The sequence below is a fragment of the Mustela nivalis genome (assembly GCF_964662115.1).
Source record: "Mustela nivalis genome assembly, chromosome: 1".
Taxonomy (NCBI): domain Eukaryota; kingdom Metazoa; phylum Chordata; class Mammalia; order Carnivora; family Mustelidae; genus Mustela; species Mustela nivalis.
Genome location: NC_139020.1, coordinates 212,895,183 through 212,922,969, shown reverse-complemented (window position 1 = coordinate 212,922,969; position 27,787 = coordinate 212,895,183). Strand labels below are relative to the sequence as shown.

The window sequence follows — 27,787 nt, the reverse complement described above, 5'->3', positions numbered from 1 at the left end:
GCGCCTGGGCGATGCCGGCGGTCGGAGTGAAGCGTGTCTCGCCACGGCGCATGTGCAGAAGCCCCACCTGCTGTCTTCTCATCTGCTCTCTCCACCTCCGAGCCGGGAAACTCATCTCTGCGTCGTGACTCGCGATGCGCGAGGGAGCTCGTGTGGGCAGGACCCCCGGCTGCCCGGGTGCCGCCCGGGAGGAGCTGGTCCTGGGGACGTGGTGGGTGTACCGCACAGCGCCCTCTGCCCCCCACGCCACCCCACTGTGCCAGGTGGCCGAAGGGCCCGGGGCAGCCCCCACTGGAGGTGACATGCTTGTCCCCAGGTGCTCAGAGGAGGCTATGTGCCCTCCCCTGTAGGCCACGCGTGAGCTAGCCTGGGAGAAGCAGCCAGCTGGCCAGGACCGGCCGAACCAGATCTGGAAGCTGTTGGGCTGGGGACTCGGGTTGTGCCACCTGCCTGTGTGTGGCCTGGACACGTGATTTCCCCGGTGGCCTCTGTGAGCTGTGTGAAATGAGCTGCTTGTGTGGAGGGGATGAGTCGCCCATATCAGTCATGTACAACAGGCCTAGGAATTGTTTCGTGCTCATATGCCCGCTGCCAGCCAGCCTGGGCACCGTCTGCGGCAGGCTGAGGGCTCAGGACCAGGGGCCGCAACCAGGACGACTATAACCAGCCAGAGGCGGGTTGCTCACCTGCACAGGTTGGGTGTTTGGTGGGGTCCCCGGGGGCTCGCTGCACTGTGTGGTGGTGGAGTGTGGGGTTGGCAGGCGTGGGTGGCCCGTGGGCTGCGGGCCGAGGAAGGCGGATGAGCATTAGCTGCGGTTTGGCCTCGAGTTTGAGCTGGTGTCCCGTGTGTCACCTGCGGTCCCTGCCTGGGGAGGTCTTGCCACCACCCCGCCCTTCTGTGGCTCCCTGCACAGCTGACAGCCCAGCTCAGGCCGTGCTGATGCCCCCAAGAGTGTCAGAGTCAAGGGCATCCCCAAGGCCATGAACTCCCCTGGGACAGACACGCTGTGTGCTGCTGCCCGCTGCGGAGGCCGTAGGAGAGCCCCACAGGATGGCATGTGGGCCAGAGGGGAGAGGTCGGGTGATTTGGGGGCTTGGGCGGGGATGCAGGTGCTGGGCCCCGGCTGCAGGCGAAGGGGGCTGGGTTGGCATGGTGTGGTGGCCAGTCCCGGCGGCCGTCAGGGTTCCCGTGGGGCAGCCTCCTTGCTTGGCAGCCTGGCTGTGGCCCAGGTCCTGCGACGCCCGCTGCTCTGGAGGGACGCCGGGGACGACCCCTTCCCCTTTACAAAGCTGTTTTCATGGGGGTTTCCTGTGATTCCACCCAGAACTGTTGTCACACAGTGCCACGCACACTCCTGCTTGGTGGCTGCCCCTCAGGGAGAAGCCTGGGGATTTGCTGTGTACATGAGGCAGAGGCCCGTGGTGGGGTCCCAGCCAAGGACAGCGCTGGCCCCCTGCGTCAGGCAGGACCCTCAGGAACCCTTAGTGGCAGGTGCTCTGTCATTGGAGCAGGGCCTTAGTGCTGTCCTCCTGGTTCCAGCGCTGTCCCTGCAGGTGGGGGATGGGATGTTGAGGGCAGTGCCTCTAAGGGGTGCCTGGGGCCCCCAGAAGCTACCCAGCAGATGCCACCGGTCTTAGCTGCGCTTTCTGGTCTTATGCTGCCCTCTAGTGCCTGCAAGGGGGACTGCCTCAGGGAGGCTGCGGCCGCATCTTGGCGACCCTGGAGCCCCCTTCCAGGGCCAGTGGACTGCCCTTTGCCCCGCTTACTGGGGTGGGGTGGGGGAGTGTCACAGGAAATTGGGTTTGGCTAATTGTCTTCCGGGCTCTTGGGTCTGTATGCCCTTGGGTTCTGACCTTTTCCAGGGGACCCTTCCCCAGAGTCAGTCCCTAAGCTCTCCCTGCTTGGGATGGGTCCCCGACTGCCTCGCTGGGTCCCCTTAACTCCTGGAACAGGAGGGGGCCGCCATAGCATGTGTGCCCTCCTTCCCAAGAGGAGCCTGTCCCCAGCCTCTCCGCGGGCTCCTGTAGTGAATCTTGGGCCCGACATCTCAGCTCCTACGCAGAAACTTCCGGGCGCGGTTGCAGCTGAGGGTGACCGTGCGGAGCCCAGCCTCACTCCCCTCCGAGAGCCCCCACACGGGCTGCTGTCGGCGCGGGCACCCGGCTCCCTAGTGTATGCGCTGATTTGAAGCTGCCGCCGGCACACCTGCCGCCAGCACACCGGGTTGGGACGAAAAGGCCCTGACCAGGAAAGCTTGTCTTTCTCGGGGCCCCGGCTTGAAATCAGCACTCCTGCTGCCAGGGTTGCCTTGGCTTGGAGAACTAGGGCGCCTCTGTTTTTAATTAGCTGCAGCCCTCTCGGTTTTCTGTGCCAGCGCGGAGAGATGGAGTCGGCTCCCAAGCTCCTCGCTGGCCCCAGCCTCGCGGCGCGGCCCCTGCCTTTGTCTTCCCGAGGCCGGCACTGGTGCGCTCACACTCTCTTGTCCTCTCCTCGCAGGTGTGACAGCTTCTCCGCGGCAGCCATGGGGTCTGAGGATCATGGGGCCCAGAACCCGAGCTGTAAAATCATGACGTTTCGCCCAACCATGGAGGAATTTAAGGACTTCAACAAATACGTGGCCTACATCGAGTCCCAGGGAGCCCACCGGGCGGGCCTGGCCAAGGTGGGTGACGCCCCAGGCCCAGCGCCGCCTTCCACCGGCTCGGCTCTGTGTGGAACCCTGCGTCCCCAGGCCTGTCATGGCCGTGCCAGTGGTCACCGAGCCTCTCTCATCTCGTTGTCAACGGACGTTACGGAGTTCCTCCCATGCGCCAGGCTCTCTCGTAGGCCTGGCACGCAGACATGAGTCCCGCAGCCCCTGTCCCCATGGGGGGCCGATGGCCGGGGCCAGCCCTTGGGAGTAATGGACCCCTAGGGCCTCGTGGCGGTGCCACACAGCGCGGCTCACCCCATGGCGTGTGGCGACAGGAGGGTGTCAGGAGTCGGGGAAGGCTTCCAGGGAGACTGGTCCCCGTGAACCATGTCTCTTCCCACGGCATGTCTCTTGTGCGCCTGTCCGTGCCTGTGCATGGTGTGCGAGCACACAGACAAGCGTAGCCCATGTTGCTTTTTATCGTGAATGCTTCACGGGAAGCTGTGAGTGTGATACTGCTCGCCCGATCGTTTGGAGGGTTTGTAACCTGCTTGTCGTGTGGTCTGGTGGCTGCCTGTGTGCCTAGCTCTTCCTCCGAGGTGCCTTGTTCTCTGTTCTTAAGAGTGCGGGGTCAAGGAATTTTTCCCACAAAGAGCCTCGTGGGCGGGGCCGTCTCTGTGCCCCACTCAGCTCGGCCACTGAGGAGACCTGCGAGCCGGTAGGCTGGACTGTGTGCCACTCAGTCTGCACTTACACGGTGCACCGGAGTGTGAATTTCACGGGACTTTCACTGGTCCCCAAACATTCTTGTTTTGTTGTTTTTTTTCTCTATTTGAAATGGAAAAAAACAACACGCCACATTCTTGGCTCAAGGAGCCATACAAAAGCAGCCCGGCTGGGGATAGTGAGGAGTGTGTCCCCTGCTTCCTGCCCCCACCTGGTTTGGGTGGTTTTTTAATGGGTATCAAGCCCCCGTTGTTATGGTTATGTTTCTAATCTCAGCCCAGGGAGACAGGGCAGGCTTCCTACCCTGCACACCAGCATGGAGACGGCTTTCTGTGGGCCAGACAGTTGGGGACCAGAACCTCTACTGTTGAGTTAGTTTTGCTCCTCCCTTTAGACTCCGTCATCTGGAAACCCTGGGTCCTGGGTTCTGGCGGGTTTGGGGGTTTTCTGCCCGGCTGGCCAACGGGCCATTGTCAGGGGACAGTTTCCCACCTGCTCTCCCCTGTCGAGGGCCCCTGGTGTGGGGCGTATGTTTGTGGAGAGGGCCTCCTGTGCCTTGCCTCCTGTTGTTGGCCTGCTTCTAATTTTCCCAGGTTGCAGGAGCCCTTGTGTTTCTGGTTCGAGTCCCTCGTGGGAAGTGTCACGAGTCGCGGTCCCACATGGCTCTGTCCAGGGCCCTGTGACCCCGCAGCTCTCATCCCAGCTGTCTCTTCTGTCTCACTGTCTGGGGCTCCTCTCTCCTGGCTGGCCCACTGGCTCTGGCTGTTTCTCGAGTTTTCCATTCACGGTGCTGTGGTGGCTGCGGGCTCCGTGTCCCCTGTGACCCAGTCTCCCAGAACTATCCAGAATGCGCCTCTGCCTGCCTTTGCCCCTTCCCGCTTCATCTGTGCTGCTCCTTTGAGCCCCAGGGTTTCTGCTTTAAGTTCTAATCCCAGTGGAGTAATTTTGGACTAATTTATTTGGATCGAAGGAAAGTGGACTGGATATCTCCTGAGGCAGGAGTTTCCTGGCTCTGTTTTCCTTCTGCCTTTTGTTTTGTGTGCTCCTTTTTAGCTTATTCCGTGGGATTTTGTCTGTGGCTTTCTCTGGTAGTCGCCCAAGTGTGCGGGGAGGGAACGGGCGGTGTGGGGTGGGCACGGGGTTCTGTCGCACCTAGCCACAGGCTGAAGGACATTGGTGATCGCAGAGCCATGCGGACCACACACACACACACACACACACACACACATACACACTTGTCCCTTCTCTCACACGGCCAGGACTGTGTGTCTGCACCCTCGAGTCGCCCAGCAGCCTCCCTGCCACTCCGGGGAGACGGGGTGGGGGGGGCTTGGCAGGCACGTGCCCAGGGCCTTGGGTAACCCCCGTCCTTTTGGTGGGGGCCCTGGGCTTTCAGGGGTGCTGGCCTCTTTGGAGAAGGGATGTGGTGTCCTGCTGGCCGGGAGGCAGCTCTGCAGGTGCTGACATCCCCTCGCCCTGCTCTCCGTGGTCTTGACCGCCTTTCTTTGTGTGTTCATCTGAGTAGCGCCAGGGGTTTTCAGTTCCATCACAGCTGTGTTCCCCAGCCCCCGGCAAAAGCTGTGGAATTGGGCTTGGGGACTGTTTAGCCAGTATAGGTAGAGCCAGGGTCTGGAGTCAGAAGAGGCTCTGAGGGTATGGGGAGCCCCACTCTGGGGCTCTTGGGGTGCCCCTGTCTTGTTCCTTGGCTGCTCTGTGCACGTCCCTGCCCCCTAGGCCGGCAGCTTGGGAAGCCCTGGGGTTGGGGGAGTGAGGGAGGGGCGTGGTGCTGGGGTTTGTGGGGGGGGCCAAGTGCTTGGGCACAGTCTTAACGACTGTCCCCTCAGGCAGGCGGTGCCCCGGTGCCTTCTCCAGCAACCAGTCCTACCACCTGCAAAATGGCTTTGGGAGCAGGAGCTGTGGGGGCAGGGCCAGCCCCTCACTTCATTCCCTCTTATAGGGTCCCCCACACCTTCTAACCCTGCTGCTCAGATGCCCTGAGCCACCGGCCTGGTGTCCCCTCCTTCACCTGGGGAGCGTGGCCCATGTGACCCTCTCAGCCTTGGCTGAGGCATGCCCTCCAGGAGCTGGCCCAGCGCACCCCGAGGGGAGGCAGGGTGCCTCCTGTGTCTGCCGGCGACAGCCATCAGAGGTGGTTCGCCGGAGAGCCTCCCTGCGGACCTGGCTCTTGTGGAGATCCCAGGGCGTCAGGCGACAGCACGGTGCTTTCCCCAAGGGCTTGGGGTCCTAGACCCGCTGGACGTGGCTGTCTGTCATGGGCCTTTTCTAGAACCTTCCTGGGGGTGTCCACGCGAGTACAGTTTGTGCGTCCGAAGCACCCTTCTTGGGTTCTCAGCTGTCTACACAGCAGTGCCCGTGAGCAACAGGGGAGACGGGCTGGGGAGCCCAAGGCTCCCAGGAGGGGCCGACAGTTTGGGGATGACATGTTTGCTTCATTTTGCAACCTTGGTTTCTGGCCAGCTCTCGTCTAATGGAACTGGGGGGGGCGAACACACGTGGCAGGGGAGCTGGAGGAAACACCACGGGCTTCTCTGTGACAAGGGGGCGCCACCCATGTGTCTCAGGAGCCACCCAGGCTCCCAGCCCTTCGGCCCAGAACCCGTTCCTCTGGGAGAGGGTCTCCCACGCCGGAGCCACCGGCCCTCTGTTCCTGTTTGCTGCATTTCCAGTCTCGGGTGTGTGAGCTGGCCACCTGACTCTTGAGAGTTCTCCCTCAAAATCTGAGAAAATTGTTGGGGCGCCTGGGTGGCTCAGTGGGTTGAAGCCTCTGCCTTCGGCTCAGGTCATGATCCCAGGGTCCTGGGGTTGAGCCCCACATCGGGCTCTCTGCTCAGCAGGGAGCCTGCTTCCCCCTCTCTCTCTGTCTGCCTCTCTGCCTACTTGTGTTCTTTGTCAAATAAATAAATAAAATCTTTAGAAAGAAAATCTAAGAAAATCGTCACTTGGCAGGCTGACCCCAGCACCCCGTTGTTACGAGGCCTCCTGCCGCACGGGGACACCCCATGTGGCTTATTGCCGCGGGGCCTCGGAGCAGGGAGGGGCGCGTCCCCCGAAAGCTGGGACGGACCAGCCGCGTTCCCATTTACCTTGAGTCGGGGTTCCCAGCCTGCGCGCTGCTGACACTGAGGCGGGTCATTCCTTTGGGGGCATCCTGGGTGCCAGGGGGAGCAGCCCCTGTCGTGGCAGTCACAGATGTCCCCAGATGTGGCCCAGTGTCCGCTGGTGGCAGGGTCATCCCGGGTGGGAGCCTCTGACTTCCGCTTCCTGCTGTTACTTACTCCTGCCCCTGGAGTAAATCCCCGAGTGCTGACGGTGGAGGCGGCACCTTCCCGTTGTTAGTTGGCAACTGGAGAATGCGTGTTTTCATGGCCAAGCAAAGCCTTTTCTCGCACTGATGTCTATCGGGGACTCCTTGGGGACGGCAAACGAATTTCAGCCGTTCTGAAAGCTGCTGGCCACCTTGGGCATTGACATGGTGTTCTTGCCTTGCTGGCCCTGAGCTGCCAGAGGCCTCGGCCTCCTGAGTTCTTGGCTGCCGCACAGAAAACAGGTCAGTCTAGTTCCTTTTCCCAAAGCTGCTGGGTGACCCACTGGACATCTTGGAAGGAGAGTTGTTTGCAGATGCCTTCCCGGGGCTGAGGGAGACCAGACCTTGGCCCCAGGGGCCTTCGCAGAAGCCAGCTGGGTACCCAGGAGGCCCCCACCCGGCCCCGAGGCCTCGCCCAGAAGAGAAGGGGAAGCAGGAGGGCAAAGAGGCGAGTTGGGCGAGCTCCGTGCATAACCCGTGACCCCACTCTGGGCAGCCCTTCCCGGGAGCCCTTCCTGCAGGCCTTTGGGGGCTCTCCTGGGGTGAGGAGTGGTCGCCTGCGGGCCCTGCCGCCGCCGTGAAATAGCCGCCCTGTTCCTTGCAGTGACCTTCTTGGGTCTTGTCTCCTAGGGTTTGTGGCGTTATCACTCTCCGCCTCTGGTGTCTCACCGGCTCTTCTCTGTCCTTTGCACGTAGCACTTGTCCCCTCTCTGCAGTTTCTTTGTCCTTTATGGGGTCTCTTCATCTGCTCCGTCCCATGATGGAAGGCCCTCACCGGTCTTTGTTGTCCAATGTCCCTCTGGCAGCCAGAGCTGTGTTTGCCCCTTGGAGGTGTCCCAGGTGGGGGGCGCCTCTGAGCCCGGCTTGCGGTGCTGACTTCCACACAGCCGGCGGTGTGGCCGCGGAGCGCCCGACTGGGTGACAGCGTGGGAGCCCTGGACCCCCACCTGCTTGCTCGCTTTGTGATGGCACAACTGTGCGTGGGGGCCTGACCCTGCGTGTGCGGGGTCCGCTCCCAGCTCCTGGAGCCCAGGCTGAGCTGTAGAGGGCCCAGTGGGCAGTGTCGGGAGGCCAGCACAGCTACGCTCCGGCAGGCAGTGCCCGTGGCCCCACACGGGTCACCTGGGAGTCCGAGGAAGAGAGGAAGGGTGGAGATGGTCCTGGTGCCGCCGCAGTGTGGGGCCCGGATGCGGGCCCGGGGAGCCACCGTCGGTCTCCTGGGGGAGGCAGTGTGGCCTTCCGTCTGCAGACGCCGCTGACTCCCCTCTCGCCGCACAGATCATCCCCCCAAAGGAGTGGAAGCCCCGGCAGACCTACGATGACATCGATGATGTGGTCATCCCGGCGCCCATCCAGCAGGTGGTCACGGGCCAGTCAGGCCTCTTCACACAGTACAACATCCAGAAAAAGGCCATGACTGTCGGGGAGTACCGCCGCCTGGCCAACAGCGAGAAGTATGTGGCTGGGCTGGGGGGCAGGGAGGGGCGGGTGTCCCGGGGGGGCCCCGAGGACCCGGTCTCTGAGGTAGAATCACACCTTGAGGGCCTCTAGGTACCCTGAAGTGGGGCCCTTGGCGGATCCTGACTCTGGGGGTGTAGAGAGAGTGGGACGCAGTGGGGACTGCCGTCCTGGCCCCCGAGACAGGCCTGGCTTCTGGTCTGGTATTTGCAGAGCAGAGGGCGGAGGGCAACCCTCAGAGCCCGCATCCCTCATCTGCTGCAGTGGTCCCCGGTGTGTGTTCCCACTCGGGTGCCCCGGGCCCTGGTGGCTGAAGAGATGTGACGAGTGGGTATTGCTCCAGGGCAGGAGGGTGCCTGCCACCCATCCGTACCCTCTCAGACCCAAATAAATGCTCTCCCAGGGCCACATCCACGTTCTCCTGGCTGGGCTCCAAGGTGGGGGCGGAAAGCCTGTCTCCAGCCGGGCCCCAGAGGGTGGGCCCCACGGCCATGGTCGCTGTGTTGTTCATCCTCCAGGTACTGTACCCCGCGGCACCAGGACTTCGATGACCTGGAGCGCAAGTACTGGAAGAACCTGACCTTCGTGTCCCCCATCTACGGGGCAGACATCAGCGGCTCTCTGTACGACGACGTGAGTGCCCAGGGCCCCGCCATGCGCTGGGGGACCGAGGGACGCCATTCCCTGGGAGGCAGTGGAGGGAGAGGCGTGGGAATAGGACTTAATCTTGCAACCCAGTACAAGATGCTGCGGCCCAGTGCCGGCCCAGTGCCGGCCCAGTGCTGTGGCCGGCTTCATTGGATGTTCTGTCTGGGCCCTGGTGACAACCACGTGCTCAGTCTCAAGGTGAAGAAAGAAAGAATCCGGGTGTGTTCCTGATTTGCAGAATCTGTCCTGTGGGACTGTCGCCCCCCCCCACCCTGATCTGAGCTCAGGAAGCCTGTAGCTGACCTCCCAGGGCCATTCTAATGCTCAGTTAGTCTGGTACTTTCCTCTCCAGGTGCTATCACTTTGTCTCCGGGGAACTCCGGGGCCCTGAGTTCTAGCCCCTGGGCTGGGCTGTGAGCGCCCTGGGGATACCTGGGGCAACAGAGGGGCCTCATGCTGGCCTGGGCCTGTCCAGGGGCACAGACCAGACCCTGGTGGGGACGCGATGCGGAGGCCTTGCAGAGGTGCCGCTGTTTGGCAGGACGGGGGTTTGAGTGGGACCCCCACTTTTTTAGGGGACCGTTTATTAATCCTTATGGTGCATCTGATATTCCTGGGATGGCTCTACCAAGACCCATTGATTTCTAAGCTCTTAAGCCTGCCTCTCTCTTGCGTGTGTTCTGCCCTGGGGCTCTCCCTGGGGGGGTCCCAGCTGCCCTCCCTGCCGCCCCGAGCCCTGACTCTGAAGGATCTGTTGCTGGATCGCTCTGTCCTTCATCCATGCTCCTCGTGAGAGTAGCTGGGGGCGCCTCCTGCGTCCTGGGCTTGGGGGGTGCTGGTGTGGGTGGGAACGAGGCCCCTCAGAAGGATCAGGACCCTCCTGAACGCATCAGGACAAGCGGTGAAACGTGTTTCCCGAAAGGTGTTGGAAGGACGTGACTACCGCGTCGGTCCCAGCGGTTCGCCCGACTTGGGGAGCCTGTCTGACCTGGGGCCCACTGGCCTTCCAACTAGGGGGTCCCGGTTCGTGGTGGGGGCAGGTTCATTCCTCTGAGCCGGGCACCAAGGGCCGGCATGTCAGACTCAGGGAGCTCACCCTTAAGAACCCGAGGGAGACGCCCTCGCCCTGGGAGGTCAGGGACTAAGCTGACTCGTGGCCGTGGTTTCCCCTTCCTTGGACCTTGGTTTCCCCATCCATAAGAAGGGATACAGATGGTATGTGGCTGTCCCCCAGCAAGGGTGTCCTGGACCAGGAGGTTTGGTTTCTCCCTGGGACCCTGAGCTCAACCACTTGGTCTTGAGCCCACAGCAGTGACAAGCTCGTGAGGTCACTTGGCATCCTGCCACGTGTGCGCCTTGGGTGTGGCAAGGACAGCAGGACGGGGGCCCAGAGGCCCTGTCAGCACAGACAACCTAACGCGAGGGGGCATAGCCCGGTCTCTCACGCTGCCCCTGCATACCTCAGCTGGCGTGCAGCTCACCCCAGGGCTTTGAACTTTCCAGTACTGTGAGCAGTTGCCCTGTGTGTGGATGCAGATGCGTTCGGAACCATGAGCCAGCTTTCCCTTGGGCAGGAATTCCTGTGGCAGGCTGACTGGGGCCCGTCTGGTCCATCCACCCGGGCTGTGGCTGCTGGTCCTGCCTGCCACCTCCAGATGTCGGCGCTGCCACTGCTCCCTATTCCTCTGCTGGCCTCGAGGGCTGCCCGACCCCACAAGAGGGGCCCAGCCGCCCAAGCCCTTTTTCCCATGTCAGGCCGCCAAGGACCGGAGGGACCCGTCGCGGCAGCCCTAGATCAGGCCTCACCTCCCGCCCCATTGAGCCAGGCTCAGGGCAACTCCCTGAAGGGCTCTGGCAGGAGGCCAGCAGTGGGGGGGGTCCCTGGGTGCTGTGCCCCCTGCTCTGTGAGAGCATGAGGAAAACGATTTTCCTGGGGGTTCTGTGGAAGCCCCATGCTTGATGTTTGTGACCTTCCGGCCTCCTCCTTGCCCCGGGGAGACCTCAGGGCTCAGTGGCCGGGAGCCTTGTCCCCGTCCCCGTCCCGCTGTTCGTGTAAGTCCCGGTCGTTGGCGCTCCCCATGCGGCCACAGCTGGGATGAAGCTCTGGTGCTCGCGGGCTGGCACTGGGCAGCCCCGTGAGGGCCTGCGGTTCGACTTCCCGGACTCGGAATCATGATTTCCAGGAAGGGATTCTGATCCCAGCAGCTGCCGGGTTAGAAGAGCTGAAGTTTCTGTGTTGCCTTAGGACGAGCGGGGAAGTCACATGCCTGTTTGTCCGAAGGGCCGTTCTTGTCCACGGAGTTCAACTAAGTTAGTGCTCGTGGGGATCGGTTGCTCCTCTGTCCGTTGTCTGACCTACTTTGTCTTTTTCAAAGGAAGCATAATTGAGATGTAGTTTACACACCACCCAGTTCCCCCACGTAGAGCTTATAGTTCAGTACTTTCTACTGTATTTCACTGAGTTGTACGGCCATCACCACAATCAATTCCAGAACATTCTGTGAGCTCCCAAAGAAACCCTTTCTCATCAGCAGTCACTCCCTGTTCCCCCGTCCCAGCACCCATGAGCCTCTTTCCCGTCTGTGGATGAGCCTGGTCTGGGCATGTCACACGTGGACTCACACCCTGTGTGGCCTTCTGTGTCTGGGTCCCTCCCTGAGTGCCGTGGGCTCAGGGTCTGTCCCCAGGGCAGCACACAGGGGCGCCTCACTCCTGTCTGCGGCCCAGTGACCTGCCCATGCATGCTGGACACGTGTGTTGTCCATTCGCTTGGGTCGTTTCCACTCTCTGGCCGTGGCGAGTCGCATGGCTGTGAATGTGCGGACGCAAGTCTCCGTGCGGACGGATGTTGTCATTGCTCTCGGGCACGTCCCTAGGCCATCAACTGGGTCCTCCTGTGCTAAGTCCACATTTACCTTCCAAGGAACAGCCTGCGTCCTCCCCCGGAGCGCGCCCTGTTTCCTGTCCCCAGCAGCAGGGCGCCTCCGAGGGCTCAGTTTCTTCCGTGTCTGCCCCGACGCTTGTCACCGTCTTTCTCTTCGCCCCTGCTTGTCCCCGCAGGGGACGTGTGATGTCGTGTCCGCCCTGCAGTTTTGACCTGAGCCTGCCTGAGTTAACGACGTCGAGCCTCTTTGCACCTGCTGGTAAACCGGCTGCGCTTGCTTTGCGGAGAAACGTCCGCGTGGTTCTTTGCCTTCTTTTTAATCAGGTTAATTGTTCCTACTGTAGTTATGAGACCTTTGGAGAGGACACGAGTCTCTGACCTGATGGGTGACTCACGCATATTTTCTCCTCTTCTGTGGGTTTTTTTTTTCCACCCTTTTTTTTTTTTTTTTAAATTTTACTTATTTGACAGAGACAGAGATCACAGGCAGGCAGAGAGGCAGGCAGAGAGAGAGGAGGAGGCAGGTTCCCCCCTAAGCAGAGAGCCTGACGCGGGGCTCGATCCCAGGACCCTGGGATCATGACCTGAGCCGAAGTCAGAGGCTTTAACCCACTGAGCCACCCAGGCGCCCCTCTTTTTCACGTTATTGATGGTGGGTTTTGTTTTTTTTTAAAGCATAGAGATTTTTAATTGGGTGAAACCTGATTTCTCTTTTTGTTTTCCTCGAGTGCTTCTGAGTCTGTGTTGGGGTTCCTGGCTTCTGCCTGGGGCTCACCTTGCCAGGACCAGCCGCTTGTTCCAGAACCTGTAACGGGAAGGGCCCGAGCTGGGTGTGGCGCAGGGTGGGCTTGGGGTGGAGAGAAGGCGGACGCTCGCTCAGTGTCTCCTCAGGCTTGGGGGGCTCTCCAGGGACTGGAAACAGATCGATGTGGATCTTATGAGCTCTCATGGCAAGATGGGACCTGTCTGGGCATGAGGAATAGATGAGTCGGGTGGGCAGGGGTTCTGGCCTGGTTTGCCTGGTTCTGAAAGCCATGCCTGTCTCCTCTGGCAGAAAGTGCCCGAGGGCCGGTCTGGCCCCTTTGCTGAGCTCGCCCCACTCCACGGTCCTCTTTCTCCTTCCATGTCATTGGCTCTGAGGCGCGTTAATTACTCACAACCAAACCTCAGCCTTCCCAGCATGGCCTTCACTGCCTGTGACGAAGGCCTAGCTCGGCGTGGCATCCGGAGGGAGCCCTACGTGGCCCAGGCCGAGGGGCTGGTGTCTCAGGTGGGAGGAGCCCCCAGTGGGGTTTAGACCCCGCGGCAGGTGGGGCTGCGACGTGGGCCAGGTTGGGGCTGGCCGCGACCTCTCGGGCCCTCCGCGCAGGCTGCCTTGTAGGCTTCCTGTGCTCCTGCCGGGCCCCGGGGATGGGCCGCCACCAACCGTGTGCTCACTGCCCTGCAGGACGTGGCCCAGTGGAACATCGGCAGCCTGCGGACCATCCTGGACATGGTGGAGCGTGAGTGTGGCACCATCATCGAGGGCGTCAACACCCCCTACCTGTACTTCGGCATGTGGAAGACCACCTTTGCCTGGCACACGGAGGACATGGACCTGTACAGCATCAACTACCTGCACTTCGGGGAGCCCAAGTCCTGGTGAGTGGCCGGCCGGCAGCCAGGCCGCGGCGGGGGCGCTGCCCATGCGCTCCGGGGGGCTACACGGGTGAGGGGGCGCCTTCTGGGGGCTCCTGGGGACAGGCTCAGGCCTGTGGCCGGGCAGGCCCAAGTCGAGGGGCTCCAGCAGCTTGTGACCCGTTGGTCCAGCCCCGTTGGCTTCAGGGGCAGCCTCGGTGGGGGATCAGGGGGCACACGTCCCCAGAAGTGAGCTTCCTGCTCCCTGGAGCTCACAGTTCGCCTCTGTGGGGGCGGTGTCTGCGGCATGTCTATGGTGCTGGGGGGGCTCCCTGGGGCTGTGGGCCCCGGGGAGTGGTTGGCTGTGAGCCCTGAGCCTCCCCGCATCACCTCCCCCTCCCTGCCCCTCTGGCCTCTAGCTTGGGGGGGGCGGGGGGCATTAGTAGCCCCCTGCTGGCAGGGTGGCCTGAAGGAAGGCTGTCCTGTGAGCGACGGGCCCTGCAGGCCAGGTGGGACATCCGGCTCAGAAGCCAGCAGGAGGCCCAGGCCAGGGGGGAGGACATGCCTCCCTGTCCTGGCGTTTGCTATAGGACCACCCTTGGCTCCCCTCTGAGGTGGCCGCAGTGGGATCCTGGCCCTGCTCTCCTGCAGGGGGCTCCTGGTCTGACAGGGAGGGCTGCGGAAGCATTGGGGATGAACGTGGCAGAGGCTGCCTAATGAGTGACCACACACCTGGAGGCTTACCACAACACACATGGTCCCTGACGTTGCTGGAGGTCAGGAGTCTGACTCAGGTTGCATTGGGCTAAACGCAAGCCTGAGCCGGGCCAGTTCCTTCCAGAGGCTTCAGGGGAGACCTGGCTCCTGCGTCTTGCTGGCCTGGGTCTCCCCCCTCCCACCCCCCCACCCCTGCCCATCCTCACCTCCAGCAGCGCAGGGTCTGCCCATCTCCGGGACGCCCACCCTCTGCCTCCCACTCATGAGGGCCTCTTGAGGACGCTGGGCCCACCAGGACCCCAGGGTCACTCCCACTTGGGGGCCTTGACTTCATCCCGCCCACAGAGTCCCTTTACTGCGTGAGATGACATTGTTAACAAATTCTGGTGGTGAAGCCGAAGGCATCTTTGGGGCCGCCGTCCTGCAGGCCAGGGGCCCTCTGACCTTGGCGTTGCACTGTATCGTTAACCTTGTGCGTGTGCTGGGATCCTGGTAGGATTCCGAGCGCTTCTTGCTGGCAGTTCACTTGTCTCTGTGGCTTTGCTGCAGCTCTGGCTCATCGTGGCCTCTGGCTGGGGGGTCCTTACCTTGTAGGAGGCATCTGGAGAGAGATTGATGGGGTTGGTGATGCCCATTGCAGGAAGGCCCAAGTCTCACACCCCGTGTGGTCCTGAGCCCGTGGCTGGAGGTGCGTTCTGGTAGGCAGTGTCACCCCAGGGCTGCCCAGGAGGGCCCAACAGCAGCTCGGTTACCCCGTCCCCTCCCCTCGTCTTGATGGCAGGGTCAGGCTGCAAGACCGTGAGGCGCTAGTCCAGGCCCGTGGGGAAGGGCTGTGCTCCGGCCCAACCCTGCAGCGGTGAGCAGGGCCTGGTGGTGCAGCTGGCGGGGTGAGATGCTTGTGCCCCTTCCCTGGGGGCTCTGCTTGCCGGCTCCCAGCGCTTTGTTTCCTCCCTGTGGGCCGGGGCAGGCTGAGCACCGCCAGAGAGCCTTCTGGTCCACAGGCTGGGGTGTGTGCAGTGTGTGTGTTTGCATGTGATTGTGAGAGTATGTGTGAATGTGTGAGCGTGCGTATGTGTGCACGTGCATACGTGCATACGTGCTTGTGTGTGAAGGTGTGAGTTCACGTGTGTATGTCTGAGCATGTGTGGGCGTGTATATGTGTAAGTGTGCGGTCATCTGTGATGTCTGAGTGGTGTGCGCTGCGGTCCCCGCTCACTGGTCTGGGTGGTTCCTAGTGCTGCCCCCCCCACCCCGGGGCGGGGCTGGAGGGCAGGGGCTGTCTCTCTGCTCTGGCACCAGTTTCCGATCCCAGCCCCACGCGGCTTCCCCGAGCACCACTAGATGGCGCCCCCACCCTTCAGCACTGGCTGTGCCGCCTGCGCCCGTGGAAATTTCCCAGGTTCTTCCATCCTTTCTGTGGACTCCTGGATCCCAGCAGTGATGGCCCCAGAGGCTCCCTGGGAGAGGCAGCAGGAGGAGAGTGAAGACTGCCCCGGTGGGGCTCCCCCACTGCGGACGCCCGCGTTTTGGCTTGGGTCTGCTGGCCAGAGGGATCGGAAAGGGAGAAAACCCACCTTTTCCTTAGAACACACGAAAGGAGCCCCAGCTGAATGCTGGCTCGTGTCAGCCAATGGCAGGTTCAGCTTTAGCTGGTGGTCCTGCCTGAGGATGCGGTGGCCTCGGGCGGCTTGGGGCGAAGTGTGAGCTTGTGATGGGCAGCGACGGTCACAGAGAGGGTCACTTGGGAAGTGGCCTGGAGAGTCCAGAGAGGTGAGGGAGAGGGCACTAGGAACATGAAGGGTAGCAGCCCCCGGCTGGTGGGGCGGCTAACGGGCAGGACTGACTGCTCTGCACTCGCCTCCGACCTCTGGCGGCTTGGGGTTGAGGCTGCAGCCGCAGCACCCCGTCCCCTCCTGTCTACCCACCCCTGCTTCCGCCCCTTCACTCCCACTCACTCCTGAGAGCCCTGGGGCAGCAGTCAGCAAGGCTGGCATCGGGCACAGCAGCGGTTCATCTGAGGGAAAGAATCTTCTGGAAGGCAGCTTGACCTTGGTCTTGGTTTCTGGTCTTGAAGGGGGAGGGCATCACACACACGGGGTGCCTCGTGCTTACAGAGTGTGGCCAGTGGGAAGAGGCTCCTCTATGTAGGCTTCTTGCCCCCCCACCCCAGCGGCTTAGCTCAGGCACCCTCTCCCCAGGACCCAGGTGGGGGCCCCAGATGTTGGCAGGGCACCCCACGCTTGTACTGGCTACGTGTGACCTTGGCGCATCTCCTTGTCTGATAGTGGACCCTGGGAGGGCAGGGCCCTCGGTCTCCCCCGCCCACCCCCGGGTCCCTAGCCCCCAACAGGGACCTGGCCTGGCGCAGAGAGGGGGCTCCGTGCCTATCTGGGTCCTAGAGGGCCAGTGCCATGTCGTGGGAACTGGTCCTTGGGGCTGAGACCCCTCTGGGTGCCCCCGCCACCAGAGCCTGGGGGTGGGTGTGGCCCCTCTGGTCCCTGGGCTGGTGGTTCAGGGGGCCGCTGGGTGGCGCCCCTGCTCCTGGCCCTTGTCTGGGGCCCTGGGGCCTGCGCAACCGCCCCCCCCCCCATCATACTCAAGCCCGTCTCCCTGATTGCTCGTTCCTCCGGCGTCTGCAGCAGTTTAATTGCAACCATTTCCGAGTATTTCGGTAGCGTTGTTTTTTTTTTAAGTGTCGACGTCCTCAGGTTTACAGCGTTTTATGGGGCCTTCCTGGGTCTGTTGCTACTTTGGGAGCGTGATTTGTGTGTCACAGTGGCGTGAACAGCCGGGCGTCGATGAGAGCGTGGAATTGCTTCAGAAGGCCGGCACTGGGCGGTGCTCTCAGGCAGCAAAGGCTAAGAATATCTGAAGCATTTGAGTGCTTCAAAATCCCTTTTGAGATGGGGGTTTAAAATAGACCTGCTGCTTGCAACTCAGCCACTCCCTGGCCTTCCTGGGGCCAGTGAGGCCGGAGGCCGGGAGGGCAGCCCGCTAGGCCGGTGGGGAGGGCTGTGGGATTCCACCCCGGTTCAAACAGCTGGGCCTTCTGGGAAGTGCTTGGGGGCGGTGGACCACCCGCCCTCCCAGGCCCTCCCAGAGCCCCTGGTGCTCACTGAGCTGGAGGCGATGTCCCACAGCCGCCCCAGGACGGCCGCCAGCCGCAGTCCTTCCCCGCACGCTGTAGCCACGGTGGGCCCCAGGCCTCGTGAGCGTGCCGTGGGGGGCTGTAGGCTGATGGGAACGGCACCCCCACCTGGCATGGCGTCTTGCTCAGATCCAGACCGAACACGGTGTTCCCGACAGCGTCCCCTCTCGTTCTCTCTGTGGCTTCCTTGTGCCCAGCGGGGGGTGGGGCAGGGGATGGGGTGGGAGAGGGAGAGTGGGGGGAGGACAGGCCTCCCAGGGGTCTCCTGAGGGCCCCTGGGGTGGGGGGGGCAGCCAGTGTTCCCTGCAGGGTGTTCGTCTGGGCCCTGACCCTGGCCGTCAGGCCCGTGACTCAGCAGCATCCCCTGGTCCCGGAGCTGTGAGTTGTCTCTGGCTGTGTTCTCAAGGCTTCCCCAGCCTTCCCTGCCCGCCTGCTTCTGTTGGCCTGGGATGCATCTCTCAGGTCCTCCCGGCAGGGAGCACGTCCTCAGACCCGCACGTGTGCCGCACGCACGCCTGCCCCACGTGTGCAGGGCACGTGCTTCACTCGCGCAGGCGTCCCGCGTGGGGGCTGGGGGAGCCTCCGGGAGGAAGCCTGTTCCTACGGAGGGCATGGAGCCTCCCTGCCCCTGGGCTCGTGCGGTGTCCTGGGCACCCGGAAAGGAGCCTTGCAAGCAGAGTCCGGGGACAGGGTGGCGGTGAGGGCGATGGTGCCGGAGCTTCGCTTCTCTGCCCTTTAAGAAGCCCGAGTGAGCCTGGGCACCGGGGCGCACTGAGAATTTTTCCTTTTGATGTGGCTGCACCTAGAGTTTTCTCACTGGATTTTTCCCTCAGGGGAGTTTCACGGGAGAGGGACGGGGCAGCCTTTCTTCTGTTGCCGGGAAGCTTGACTCCCAGCGGGCACAGCCGTCTCTGCACGTGCTGCTCTGGGGGCCTGTGTGTGCGCGTGTGAGTGTGCACGTGTGTGGTTTGAGGACGCGGACTCCCTGCTGTGGGGCACGAGGAGGAAGGGTGCCGCAGGTACAGACGCTGGTCGGCTCCCTGTTCCCTGCTCTTGATGCAGCGTGGGAGAGAGGCTGCACACGCTGGGCCCAGGATTGCGGGTCTGTTGCCAGGGGGGTGGGGGGGCGCAGAGCAGGGCTCCTCTGGGGAGGGGGGCTGCTGGGCGTCTCCCTTGCCCCTTGGCTGTGTGTCTGCCTCGCTGCAGGCCCAACCCTTCCCAGCTTGGCTTCTTCCCAGGGATAGGCACCTGCTGCTCTCCCTCCCTGCCTCCCCCCTGCCTCCCTCTCTCCCTCCCTGCCTGCCTTCCGCCTTGCTTCCCTGCCTCTGGGCCTGCCTCCCTGCCTTCTCCTTGGTGTCCAAAGCAGGCTCCCCAGGCCTGACTGCAGGGGGCGCTGCTGGACCACCTTGAGGGCCTCTGCTTAGTGCCCAGGGAGCTTGGGACTGAGAAGTCCCGGGGTGGACGGAACCTGGAGAAGGCTTGGGGACTTCACGGCTTCTGAGCCTGGCACAGTGGGGACCAGGGGTCCCCATTCTTTGACTCAGGCAGAGCCCATCATCTGGCAACCAGAGTAACTCCTCCCAGCGACTGGAGAGGCCCTGTGGTGTCAGGGAGGGCTCGGCTAGCGGCGGATATGGATGGAGACAGCTTCACAGATTGGTTTTAATAACTCAGCTTTCCTGCACCGTGTCTTGTCACCCGCGTAAGATGCAGGAGGGAAATCGAAACTCTCCCTCCTCCCCCCTTCTCCAGGCCAAAGCCCCATTTGGGCATCTGGGGACAGAGCCCTATGATGGCTCAGTGTGACCGCCGCGCCTGGGGAGGCTGGGTGCGAAAGACCCACCAGGCTGCCGGAAGGGAAGCTGTCTGTCTGGGCCTTGTTAGCAAAGCTGGGGAACCCGGCCGGGCCATGCTAGCCTCAACCCCGGGTCCTGCGCGGAGGCGGCGGAAACAGCAACAGAAGGAGTGTTGCCGAGCAGGAAGCTCTCCGAGAGCAGACTCTCACTGAGGCAGGAGGTGTCAGAACCCCATGATTAAAAAGGGACAGAGAAGGTGGCGAGATGGATCACTCGGTGTGTGAGTCAGTGCGCCGGGCCATGGAGTCCTGCTCTCCGGGCCCCGTGACCACTCTGAAGCATGCGACATCGGTCTGCAGAGTGGCCCAGCCCTACAGTCCCAGCCAGAGTCCAGTCTTGCCCCAAACATGCCACGGGTAGAGTTTCCTGGTGGGGCCCAGCCCCCTTCTGCAGGAAGATGGCCACTGTCCCAAATGGCCAGGCAAGGCCCCCAGAGTGCTGAGCTAGACCCACTGAGGCCCAGTTGCCCAGCCTGCTGGTTCTGGCTGGGTACCTCAGCTGCCTGCGGAGGGACCCGCTGTGGCACTCGGCTTCCCTTGCTGGGTGCGCAGGGCCGTGGGTGGGCAGGGAGTGTCTTCTCTGTTCCCCTTGCAGAGTCTCCTCTTGGGACAGGGACTGCGGCTGCAGAGCTGAATGTCCTTTGTTCCAGTGTGCCTGACCTGTGTGCCCAGTGTCCCCTTCCAGGGGACAGGAGTAAGTGTCGGGGGCCGCGCAGGGAATGATAGCCGGGTCGGCCCCCCAGGTCCCCTCCTGGCTTTCCCAGAGCCCTCGGCCCAGCGTCTGGGTCAGAACCACAGACCTCCTGCTTGTCGGGAGCGTGTAGAGCAAAATCTGAAAGCTGATTTCAGCCCTGGAGAATGAACTCCTGATGCCGGCAACACCTTCGCGTCGCAAGCCGGGCATCAGGTGTCACTGGACTGAGAGAGTGGGACGGTGTCGTTAGTCACCACAGTGAGTATGACAGGCCATTCCGGAGAAGTCTGCACGGCGTGGCGCCTTGCACTGCGCGTTTCAGACCACCCCGTGTGTCTGCTTCCTTTCTTCCGGTGTCACACGCCCAAAGTCTGATCGCCTGGCACTGTTCTGGCAACACCGCGTGCCACGTGAGAGCATGGGCTGGGTGCCACTTGGCGGGGATCAGAGGACCCCGGAAACCTGGCGTGTTTTGGGGTGCTGCCCCCCCCCCCCGGGGCTCCACACGGCGGGTGGTGGATCCGTGCCTGTGGGCTGGCTCCTCGCCTCCCGCGGCCTGCTGGCGGTCGGTGTTTGTTCAGGGAATGCAAAGTGATTTTAACATCATGCTAAGCAGAGGAAGGTCAGCCTTCTGCTAAGGAAAAATCTCGCCATATGCTTTTCTCAAGAAGCCAGGGAGAGGGAGTGGGGCTTCTTCTGGCATCGCGGGTGGCCTGACGCCTCGCCAGGAGCCCGTACGGTGGGCAGCCGCACGGCGGGGGGGTTGGGGAGGCGCTGGGGGAGGGCGGTGGGTCTAGGAATCGGGGTCTGGGTGTCGCAACGCACCCCAGGCAAACACTGGGCTGTGGGGCGCTCTCCTCGTGCCTCCCGTGGTTTCCCGGGTCCCTCTACCCCCCGTTTTGGCCGCATGCTCTTTTCATGAAAAGAGGCTTTGGTGTTTAGAACTGTTTTAGTTTTATGGCACTGCGGAGGAGCTGGTCAAGGCGACCCCATCACCCCCATCGAGTCCCTGCTGGGCTCCCCCATCGGGCTGGGACCCTGTCGCAGTTAACAGACCCGTGTTGCTACACTCTCCATAAGCAAAGTCCTCTATTTATTCCGATTTCCTCATTTTCCCCCAGTGTCCCTTTTCCGTCCCAGGACCCTGTCCCAGGCTCCCACGTGACAACAGAGTCGTCACGTCTCCTTGGGCTCCTCCAGGCTGGGACGGGTTCTCAGACTTCCCTGGTTTTGGGCGCGCCTTGATGGTTGGCGCGGGGGACAGGGCAGGGGTTTGGTAGGAATGGATGGGCTGGGGGGGATGGGCTTGGGGAGGAACACCTCCCAGGCAGGTGTTCTTCTCCTGACGCCATCTTGGGGGACAGCTTGTCGCTGCAGACTTTGCCTCGGTCCCCTGGCTGAGGTGGGCCATCAGGTGTCACCCGTGCTTAGTCACTCTTCCCAGTTTCCGTGTTATTCTGTTTGAAGTGTATGCTGAAAAAAAAAAAACAAAGAACAAATAAAAAAAAGCAAAAAACAAATCGGGAAGGGGAAGAGAGCTGCGAATAGCGCGGCCTGCGCCCAGTGCCCGTGGTGGCAGACGTGAGCATCCGGGCGCCCCTCCGGGTGGGGATTTTTGATGTGTTTCTTTTCCCCTGACCTCGCGTGCAGGCGGCTGGTGTTTGCTTGCTGCGTGACCAGCCAGCGGGCGTGTGGCCTGTCTTTCTTTGCTTCAGGTTCTGTAGCTCAGAACTGAGGCATGGACCCGCTAGCACCTCAGTTGAAGCTCCCAAAGGCTGGCATGGAGGTGCCGCTGGGCCCTGGGGAAGGTGCACCCTGGGATCGTCTAGGTTGTTGGCGGAGTTCTGTTCCTTTCAGTGGTAGGAACAAGGCCCCGCATCCTTGCTGGTTGCCAGCCCTGGGCTCCTGTCGGCATCTGGAGGTCACTCAGGGCTTGCCGTGTGTCTCCCTCCAATCTTAGGCCGGCCCGGGATCCCCTCCCACTGGTACCTTGGACATGAAGAAGGGCCCCTTACCTGCTTAGGTCAGGCCCACCCAGGGTAGTTTCCCTGTATCAGGGTCTCCTGAGGTGGGAACTTAGTTATAACAGCAAAAACCCCTCACAGCAGTACCACGGGAACACTAGAGTCCCTGTGAGCAGGGGCTAGGCGTGGGCGTCTCGGGCATCTGAGAACCATGTCTGTCATATCGCCTACGTGGCGAACTATAGTGTGGTGCAAAGAACGCACAAAACACGTCCAGCCTGCAAAGATAGATCTCTATGTACCATTTATCGGATGACCACGGTCACCCCCGCGTAACCCCGACAGTGCTGGGAAACGAACCCCCTCCCCCTACTGCCCACCGAGGGCTCCTCCCCGCCCAGAGCTAACAGCCGTCCTTCTGCCTCTCCTCCTCCTGGCTTGATGGGGCTTGCATCGCTGCTTCTCTGGATCCTTCTCCTGCGTGTGTCTGTGGACCCAGGCCGCGTGGCTGGATGGTGTGTGGGTCTGAGCGCCGTACAGATAGACACATCCTTACTCTGCGTTTCTGCCAGGAGCCGGGGAGGAAGGGCCACCCTGTTTGGTGTGGCTGGAGTTCATTGGTTTCCGTGGCTGGAGGGCCTTCTGCGGTACGACTCTGCTTCCATCTGTTCCTCCGTGCCCGGGTGATGGGCGTTCAGGCTTTTTCTGCATTGGGCCAGCTGCGCACGCCGCTTTAGAGTTCCTGCCTGATGCTCGTGTATGCGGTCCATTACTGCACGCGGGGGCGCAATGAGGAGTCCTGACAGTGGGGACCATGGGGGTGCTTGGTGCAGCTCCACGCCTCCCCCCTGCTCAGGGGAGGCACAGGCTGGCCGGACACCTGTTCAGGAACACGGAGCTTGGGGGTGGCGGGTCTGGGGTCTGGCCCATCTTCCCTGCCACTGCTCCATGCTGCCCCTCGAATTGGGAGAGGGTGGCCTGTCAGCCTTGGCAGCAGGGTTGTCCCAGGTGGCACAGGTAGGTGGCTTGGACTTGAAGGTGTGGGAGGGCCAGGATGCTTTTCTTACGGGGTCCCTAGAATAGTCCCTGAATCAAGCCCCGCCAAACTGAACGCTGAGTTTGGTGGGTTCCTGCATGAGACAGAGATGGGAACTCAGGCTGGCAGAGGCTCTGCTGTCTGAAGCATGTGGCTTCGGCGGAGGTCACCCTGGGTGTCCAGGTCGGGCAAGATGGGCGAACGTGTTCCAGAAATTTTGATGGGCAGGCATAGGAGGCACGACCCAGGCTTCTCTTGCCCGCTTGGTGGCAAGTGCCTGGTCACATGACCACACTTACAGCCCGGGAGCCTGGCATACACTGTCCAACCACAGGTGGGGGGTGGGGAAGGGGCAGGTGCCGAGCAAAGTGGGTTTCTTGCCTCAGCTCACGTCCCGATGGAGTGTGCACTCTGGGTCCAGCATGAACCATGCCGGTGTGGACACCCCCTGTCAGGACGGGAGGTGACGGTGTGGGTCTGCACCCCAGAGCAGGCCCGGGCTGGGCAGTGGCTGGCACGCCCCAGCCAAGGTCAGGGAAGCCCATGGGACTGAGGCCTGTGGGAGGAGACGGAGCTGGGCAGTCCGTGGAGAGGGGCCCGGGGGGAGGGTGGCCAGGCCGGGGGGTGGGACTGTGGGACTAGAAGGTTGGTGGTGGGTGGTTTCTTCCCCCAGACACATTCCAGCAAGAGGGGAGGGTGGGTGCGGGCGGCGATTTAGGGGCCTGGGGCCGGCAGGTCAGGCTGGTGCCCTTCTCCCCGGGACGCCCTCCTCTTCGCTCTTCCTGCTGCTCGCAGACATAGCCCCCCCGGCTTGGTCTGGCAGGAGCCCACGGCCCCAGACTTTGGAGTCCTCTGTTCCAAGCGTGGTGATGCGCACACAGAGTAAATTGAGAGATGCAGGGTTTTGGCTGTGGGGCCGCCCGAGCTCCTGCTCCCGGCTGTCTAAGAGGCTGTCGGTTCCTCTGTGGGAAAGGTCACCACTGGGCACGAGTTCCCGTCCTGGGGTCCTCCAACCCGGCAGCGGTGTTTGGATCAGGAGCTGCTGAGTCTGTGGCTGGCGGTGGGGACCCCTCCTCCCCGTGCCGAGACGAGGCCAGCCTGGCCAGGAGATGCTCCCCCCGCCCCCCACCTGGTACCGCAGACGAGCCATCAGCGATTCGGGGTCTGCGTACAGGGTCTGGTTTCCATGGCAAATTTCTCTCCTGCTAGTGAGGTTGCTATCGGCTGAAGGGAGAGGCCTGCAAAGCTGGGAGGGGAGAGAGCACAAGGCTTTGTCAACTTGGCTTAAAAACCTGGCTGGGAATGCGCTTCCCCTTCACGCTGGCCCAGCAGCAGGAGGCCGGGAGGCCTCATGGCCTTAGACGGAGCGGAGGGCCACCGCCCAGCTGCTCACCAGGACGGGACCTGTCGGCGCCCTCCCTCGGGCCCCTCGGAGGGCCGGTCTGTCCGCTCCCGCCGGCCTGATGCTGAGTGTGGCCAACTTAGCCCAGGCATGAGCTTAACTCCCCCCCGAAGCGCCAGGGCCTGGCCTGACCCCAGGAGTGACCCCGAGTGGCCCATGGCCTTGGCCTCCTGGACAGCATGCTGAGATTCAGCCTAGTGTGAAGCTGGAGTCCCCGGGGTGCCTGTTTGTAAGGCTGGTGTGAGCTGTGTGCTCCCCGGAGCCAGCCCTATCGGTGAGAGGGTACATCAGAGACACACGGGGCCTCCCTGTCAGCGTGTGCCCACATGAGGGTCCGTAGGCCTTGGCATCCGTGGCTGTGTGTGACAACGAACGCCAACGTGTCCAGGACGTGGGAAATCACTTAGCAGACCCGAGCCTCCCCCCACGTTGAAGATGTCCTCCTGGCTGGGCTCTCACCCCCCTCCCCGGCCCCGCCTGGCTCGTAGCTGTGACCCTGGCTCGTGCCGCTGCGACGTGGGGTGGCTGACACTGGCCTCTCCGATGCCTCGGCCACAGACCACAGCGAACTGCCATCTTCAGCCGCGTCCCTTCCGAGTTCCCATGCTCTTCAGACCTGTCCCTGTTCCTGCCTGTGCACACGGCACCCAGGTTTCAACGCAGTGCATGGGGGGGCGTCCCCGCTCTAGCACATGCCGCCCCGAGCAGCTCGGGGGCCAGGGCAGCTGGCCTGTGGCCCTGCGGTGTGCGCGCCACGGGAGGCCACCTCCGGCCCGCATTATGAGTGGGAATTCAGGTCAGTTCTTCGAGGGGGAGACTGGGGGTTCCGGGTCCCCCTTTGCCGGTGGGCCTGGGTGCCCCATCTTCAGTGCCTGCCTTTGGAAGCCTCAAAGGCACCCCCTCCCGCCGCTTTAAAAACATCAAAAACAAGCACGCATGTGACTTGGTGTTTTCAGTCCCGTCCTGTAACAGAAATAATTCCCAGGTCTAAAATAACCTGGGGCTTGGGATCAGATGCCTCCAAGTCGGTAACATTTAATGGCAGGCTCGGCACCGCTCACCTTGTGAAGTGTCTCTCTTCGTTAACATGGGCTGGCCACGTGTGAGCCGGGCCCGGAGCCCCCGCGTCCCCCATTCCCGTGGGCTGGTGCCGGGGCAGGTGGGACCCAGGGCCCTGCGAGAGGCCTCGGCCGCCCCCCGTGCCCACGCCCTCCCCTTGTCTCCGCACAGGAGCCCGATCGTCCGGCATCCTCGGCGCGGGCCTCCCGTCGGAGACTCCTGGTTTCTGCTGTTTATTTCCTGCGTGCGCTTCAATAGAAATGTCATTATTTGAAATCCTTGACACTGCTTGTGCCAGATACCGAATTCCATCGCCTATTGTCCCGTAAAACGATCCATTAAAGATAAAACCGCCACGGCTCAATGAGGCTCTTTCCTGGGAACCAGCCGCCCTGGTCCTCGGCCGATCCTATCTCCACAGCAAGGTTTGTGTTCAGCGCATAAAGGGGCCCCAGCACCGGGACAAATGAGGGGGGCTGACTCTGTGGAACGAGGTTCCTTGGAAGTTAAGATGGGATTTCTCTGGGCGCCTGGGAGGCTCAGTCATTAAGCCTCTGCCTTTGGCTCTGGTCATGATCCCCGGGTCCTGGGATCGAGCCCCGCATCGGGCTCCCTGCTTGGTAGGAAGCCTGCTTTCCCTCTCCCACTCCCCCTGCTTGTGTTTATACTCTCGCTGCCTCTCTTTCTGTCAAATAAGTACATAAAATCTAAAAAAAAAAAAAAAAAAAAAGGTGGGATTTCTCAATAGAAATTGGGCAGGCGTCCATTTGCCGTCAGACCGTTCTAGCCGCCCACTCCGGGAGGGGGCTGTGCAGTCCGGGCGGAGCTCCCCGCTGCAGCGGTGACCAAGAGCCATGTGGGGCTATCCCTGGGCCCGAGAGACTTGGAAATGCACTCTGGGTTCTGTCTGGAGTAGCTGGGACAGGGTCCCAGAGTCCCCTCCGTCCCCAGGCCAGGTCCTCTCTCCCCTCCCGGGTGGACTGGGCTGGTAATGGCTCCTCCTCCTCCCATCCCCGTGGGCACGGGGCCCCCAGGCTGTCCATCTCTGCAGGTCTGTGCACCTCTTTCCTCGGGGTTTAAAGGCAAGTCAGTCAGTCGGCTGGTTTTTCTAACATCTTTTATTTCTCCCGACCAGTGTGTGGGGTGACATCGGCCCCGGATGACCCGGGCCACCCTGCGTGACTATTACTAGTTGCCTTTCACACGCCACCCATCACGATAAAGCCCCCCGGCTCACACCCAGCTTAGAGCCCCCACCACCCTGTGTCTTGAAGTTAGTCGGTCCTCAGGTCAGGTCACGAGCTGGTCCCCTTACCTTATTTCCTAAGGGACCGGCTCACAGGTGAGGGGGCATTCCGAAACGTGTTTGTGGGTCTCGGGCTCTGTTCAGAGGTGACGAATGGTGGCGTGACTGGGCCGCGCCCGCTTTGCAGAGATGTGTGTCGGCTCTCCTGGGTCAGATTGCGATTCTGTCATTAGTGGGCCCATGCCCAGGCTTGTGTTTGACCTCCTTGGTGGGGAGCAGCTCCTGCTTCCGGGCCACAGACAAGGGTGGAGTCTGCCCTAGGGGGCTTCGTGGCCTGCTGAGAACGTCTTTCTGGCGCAAGGGACGTCAGGCTGTCCTGGCGCCGGTGGTTTGTCCTGCTCCCTTACTGGGATGCTTCGTTCTTTCATTTACCAGCTTGTTCTTCACTTTCCCAAGTCGAACATTGTGTTGTTCATGAAAGAGTTTGTCTCTTCCCTTCTAGTCGTTACTGTCCTCTTATCTTTTTTCCTTGGCCTGTGACAGCGGCTAGCGTCTTCAGTATGGTGCTGAGGAGTGCTGTGATAGTGGGCAGCTTGCCTTGCTCCCAACTTTCCAGAATGCCTCTCCTTTCTCATCATGGGAGGTCCCTCCCAGTCCTAGTTGGCTAAGAGCTTTCATACTGAATGGCTTGGAATCTTACACAGAGTTTTGTTTGTTGGGCTGTCTTTGCAACCCTGAGGGTTACAAGTCCTTCTTGGTCTTGTAATACACTTCACTGTCTGATTTTTCCAAGGTTTAATTTAGGACTTGGCAGCTGTGAGAGACTGCCCTAGCATTTTCTTGTGTGTCTTTGTCCGGTGTTGGTGACAGGGTTTCCTGTTCATTCATTCATTCATTCAAAAATATGCCAGATTTGTAGAAGGAGTTCAGTAGCATTTGATTTTCCTGTTAGTAATGTGCATAAGCGGGTGCAGCCCTTTAGTGTGAAGGTTTTGTGGGGCTCTTAGTAAAACCACCGGGGCCTGGTGCCTTTTCCAGAGGGGTTATCTGCAGGTTTCTAGTTCCTCTGACAGAGCTCATGTTAACCAATGGATGCCTTGGTTCAAGGCCCAGAAGACACTGAAGAGCCAAGTGCATCTGTGGCCCTGAGCCTAGAAACTTGGGCAGGGATGAACTCATCACTCCCATGTTCATGGGGCTGGGGTGTTGCTAATAGATTTACTGAGGCTTAACTTACCTGCCATTCGTGAAATGCTGGACACAGAAGTCACCTGATGTGTTGCTGTGGCTCAGATGAGGGGTGCCCACTTGTGACTGTGTTTCTATGGGCCCTCGTGCTCCACTAACTGGCTCAGAGATGGTGGAGGCTTGTGGG

General features: G+C 61.7%; 1 protein-coding gene across 19 annotated transcripts in view; it reads left to right on the top strand.

The window, feature by feature from the left end:
- Positions 1-27,787, top strand: part of KDM4B (lysine demethylase 4B) — a gene marked incomplete at its 3' end in the record, with an annotated part of 132,663 nt that overhangs the window by 44,629 nt on the left and 60,247 nt on the right. For all 19 annotated transcript variants that reach the window (XM_082734990.1, XM_082734993.1, XM_082734989.1 and 16 more), the window contains 4 exons: positions 2,498-2,663; positions 7,963-8,138; positions 8,661-8,775; positions 13,122-13,315. In XM_082734990.1, the coding sequence (XP_082591116.1) occupies positions 2,523-2,663; positions 7,963-8,138; positions 8,661-8,775; positions 13,122-13,315 (626 nt within the window). In that variant the 5' untranslated portion in view covers positions 2,498-2,522. The remainder of the gene's footprint in view (positions 1-2,497; positions 2,664-7,962; positions 8,139-8,660; positions 8,776-13,121; positions 13,316-27,787) is intronic.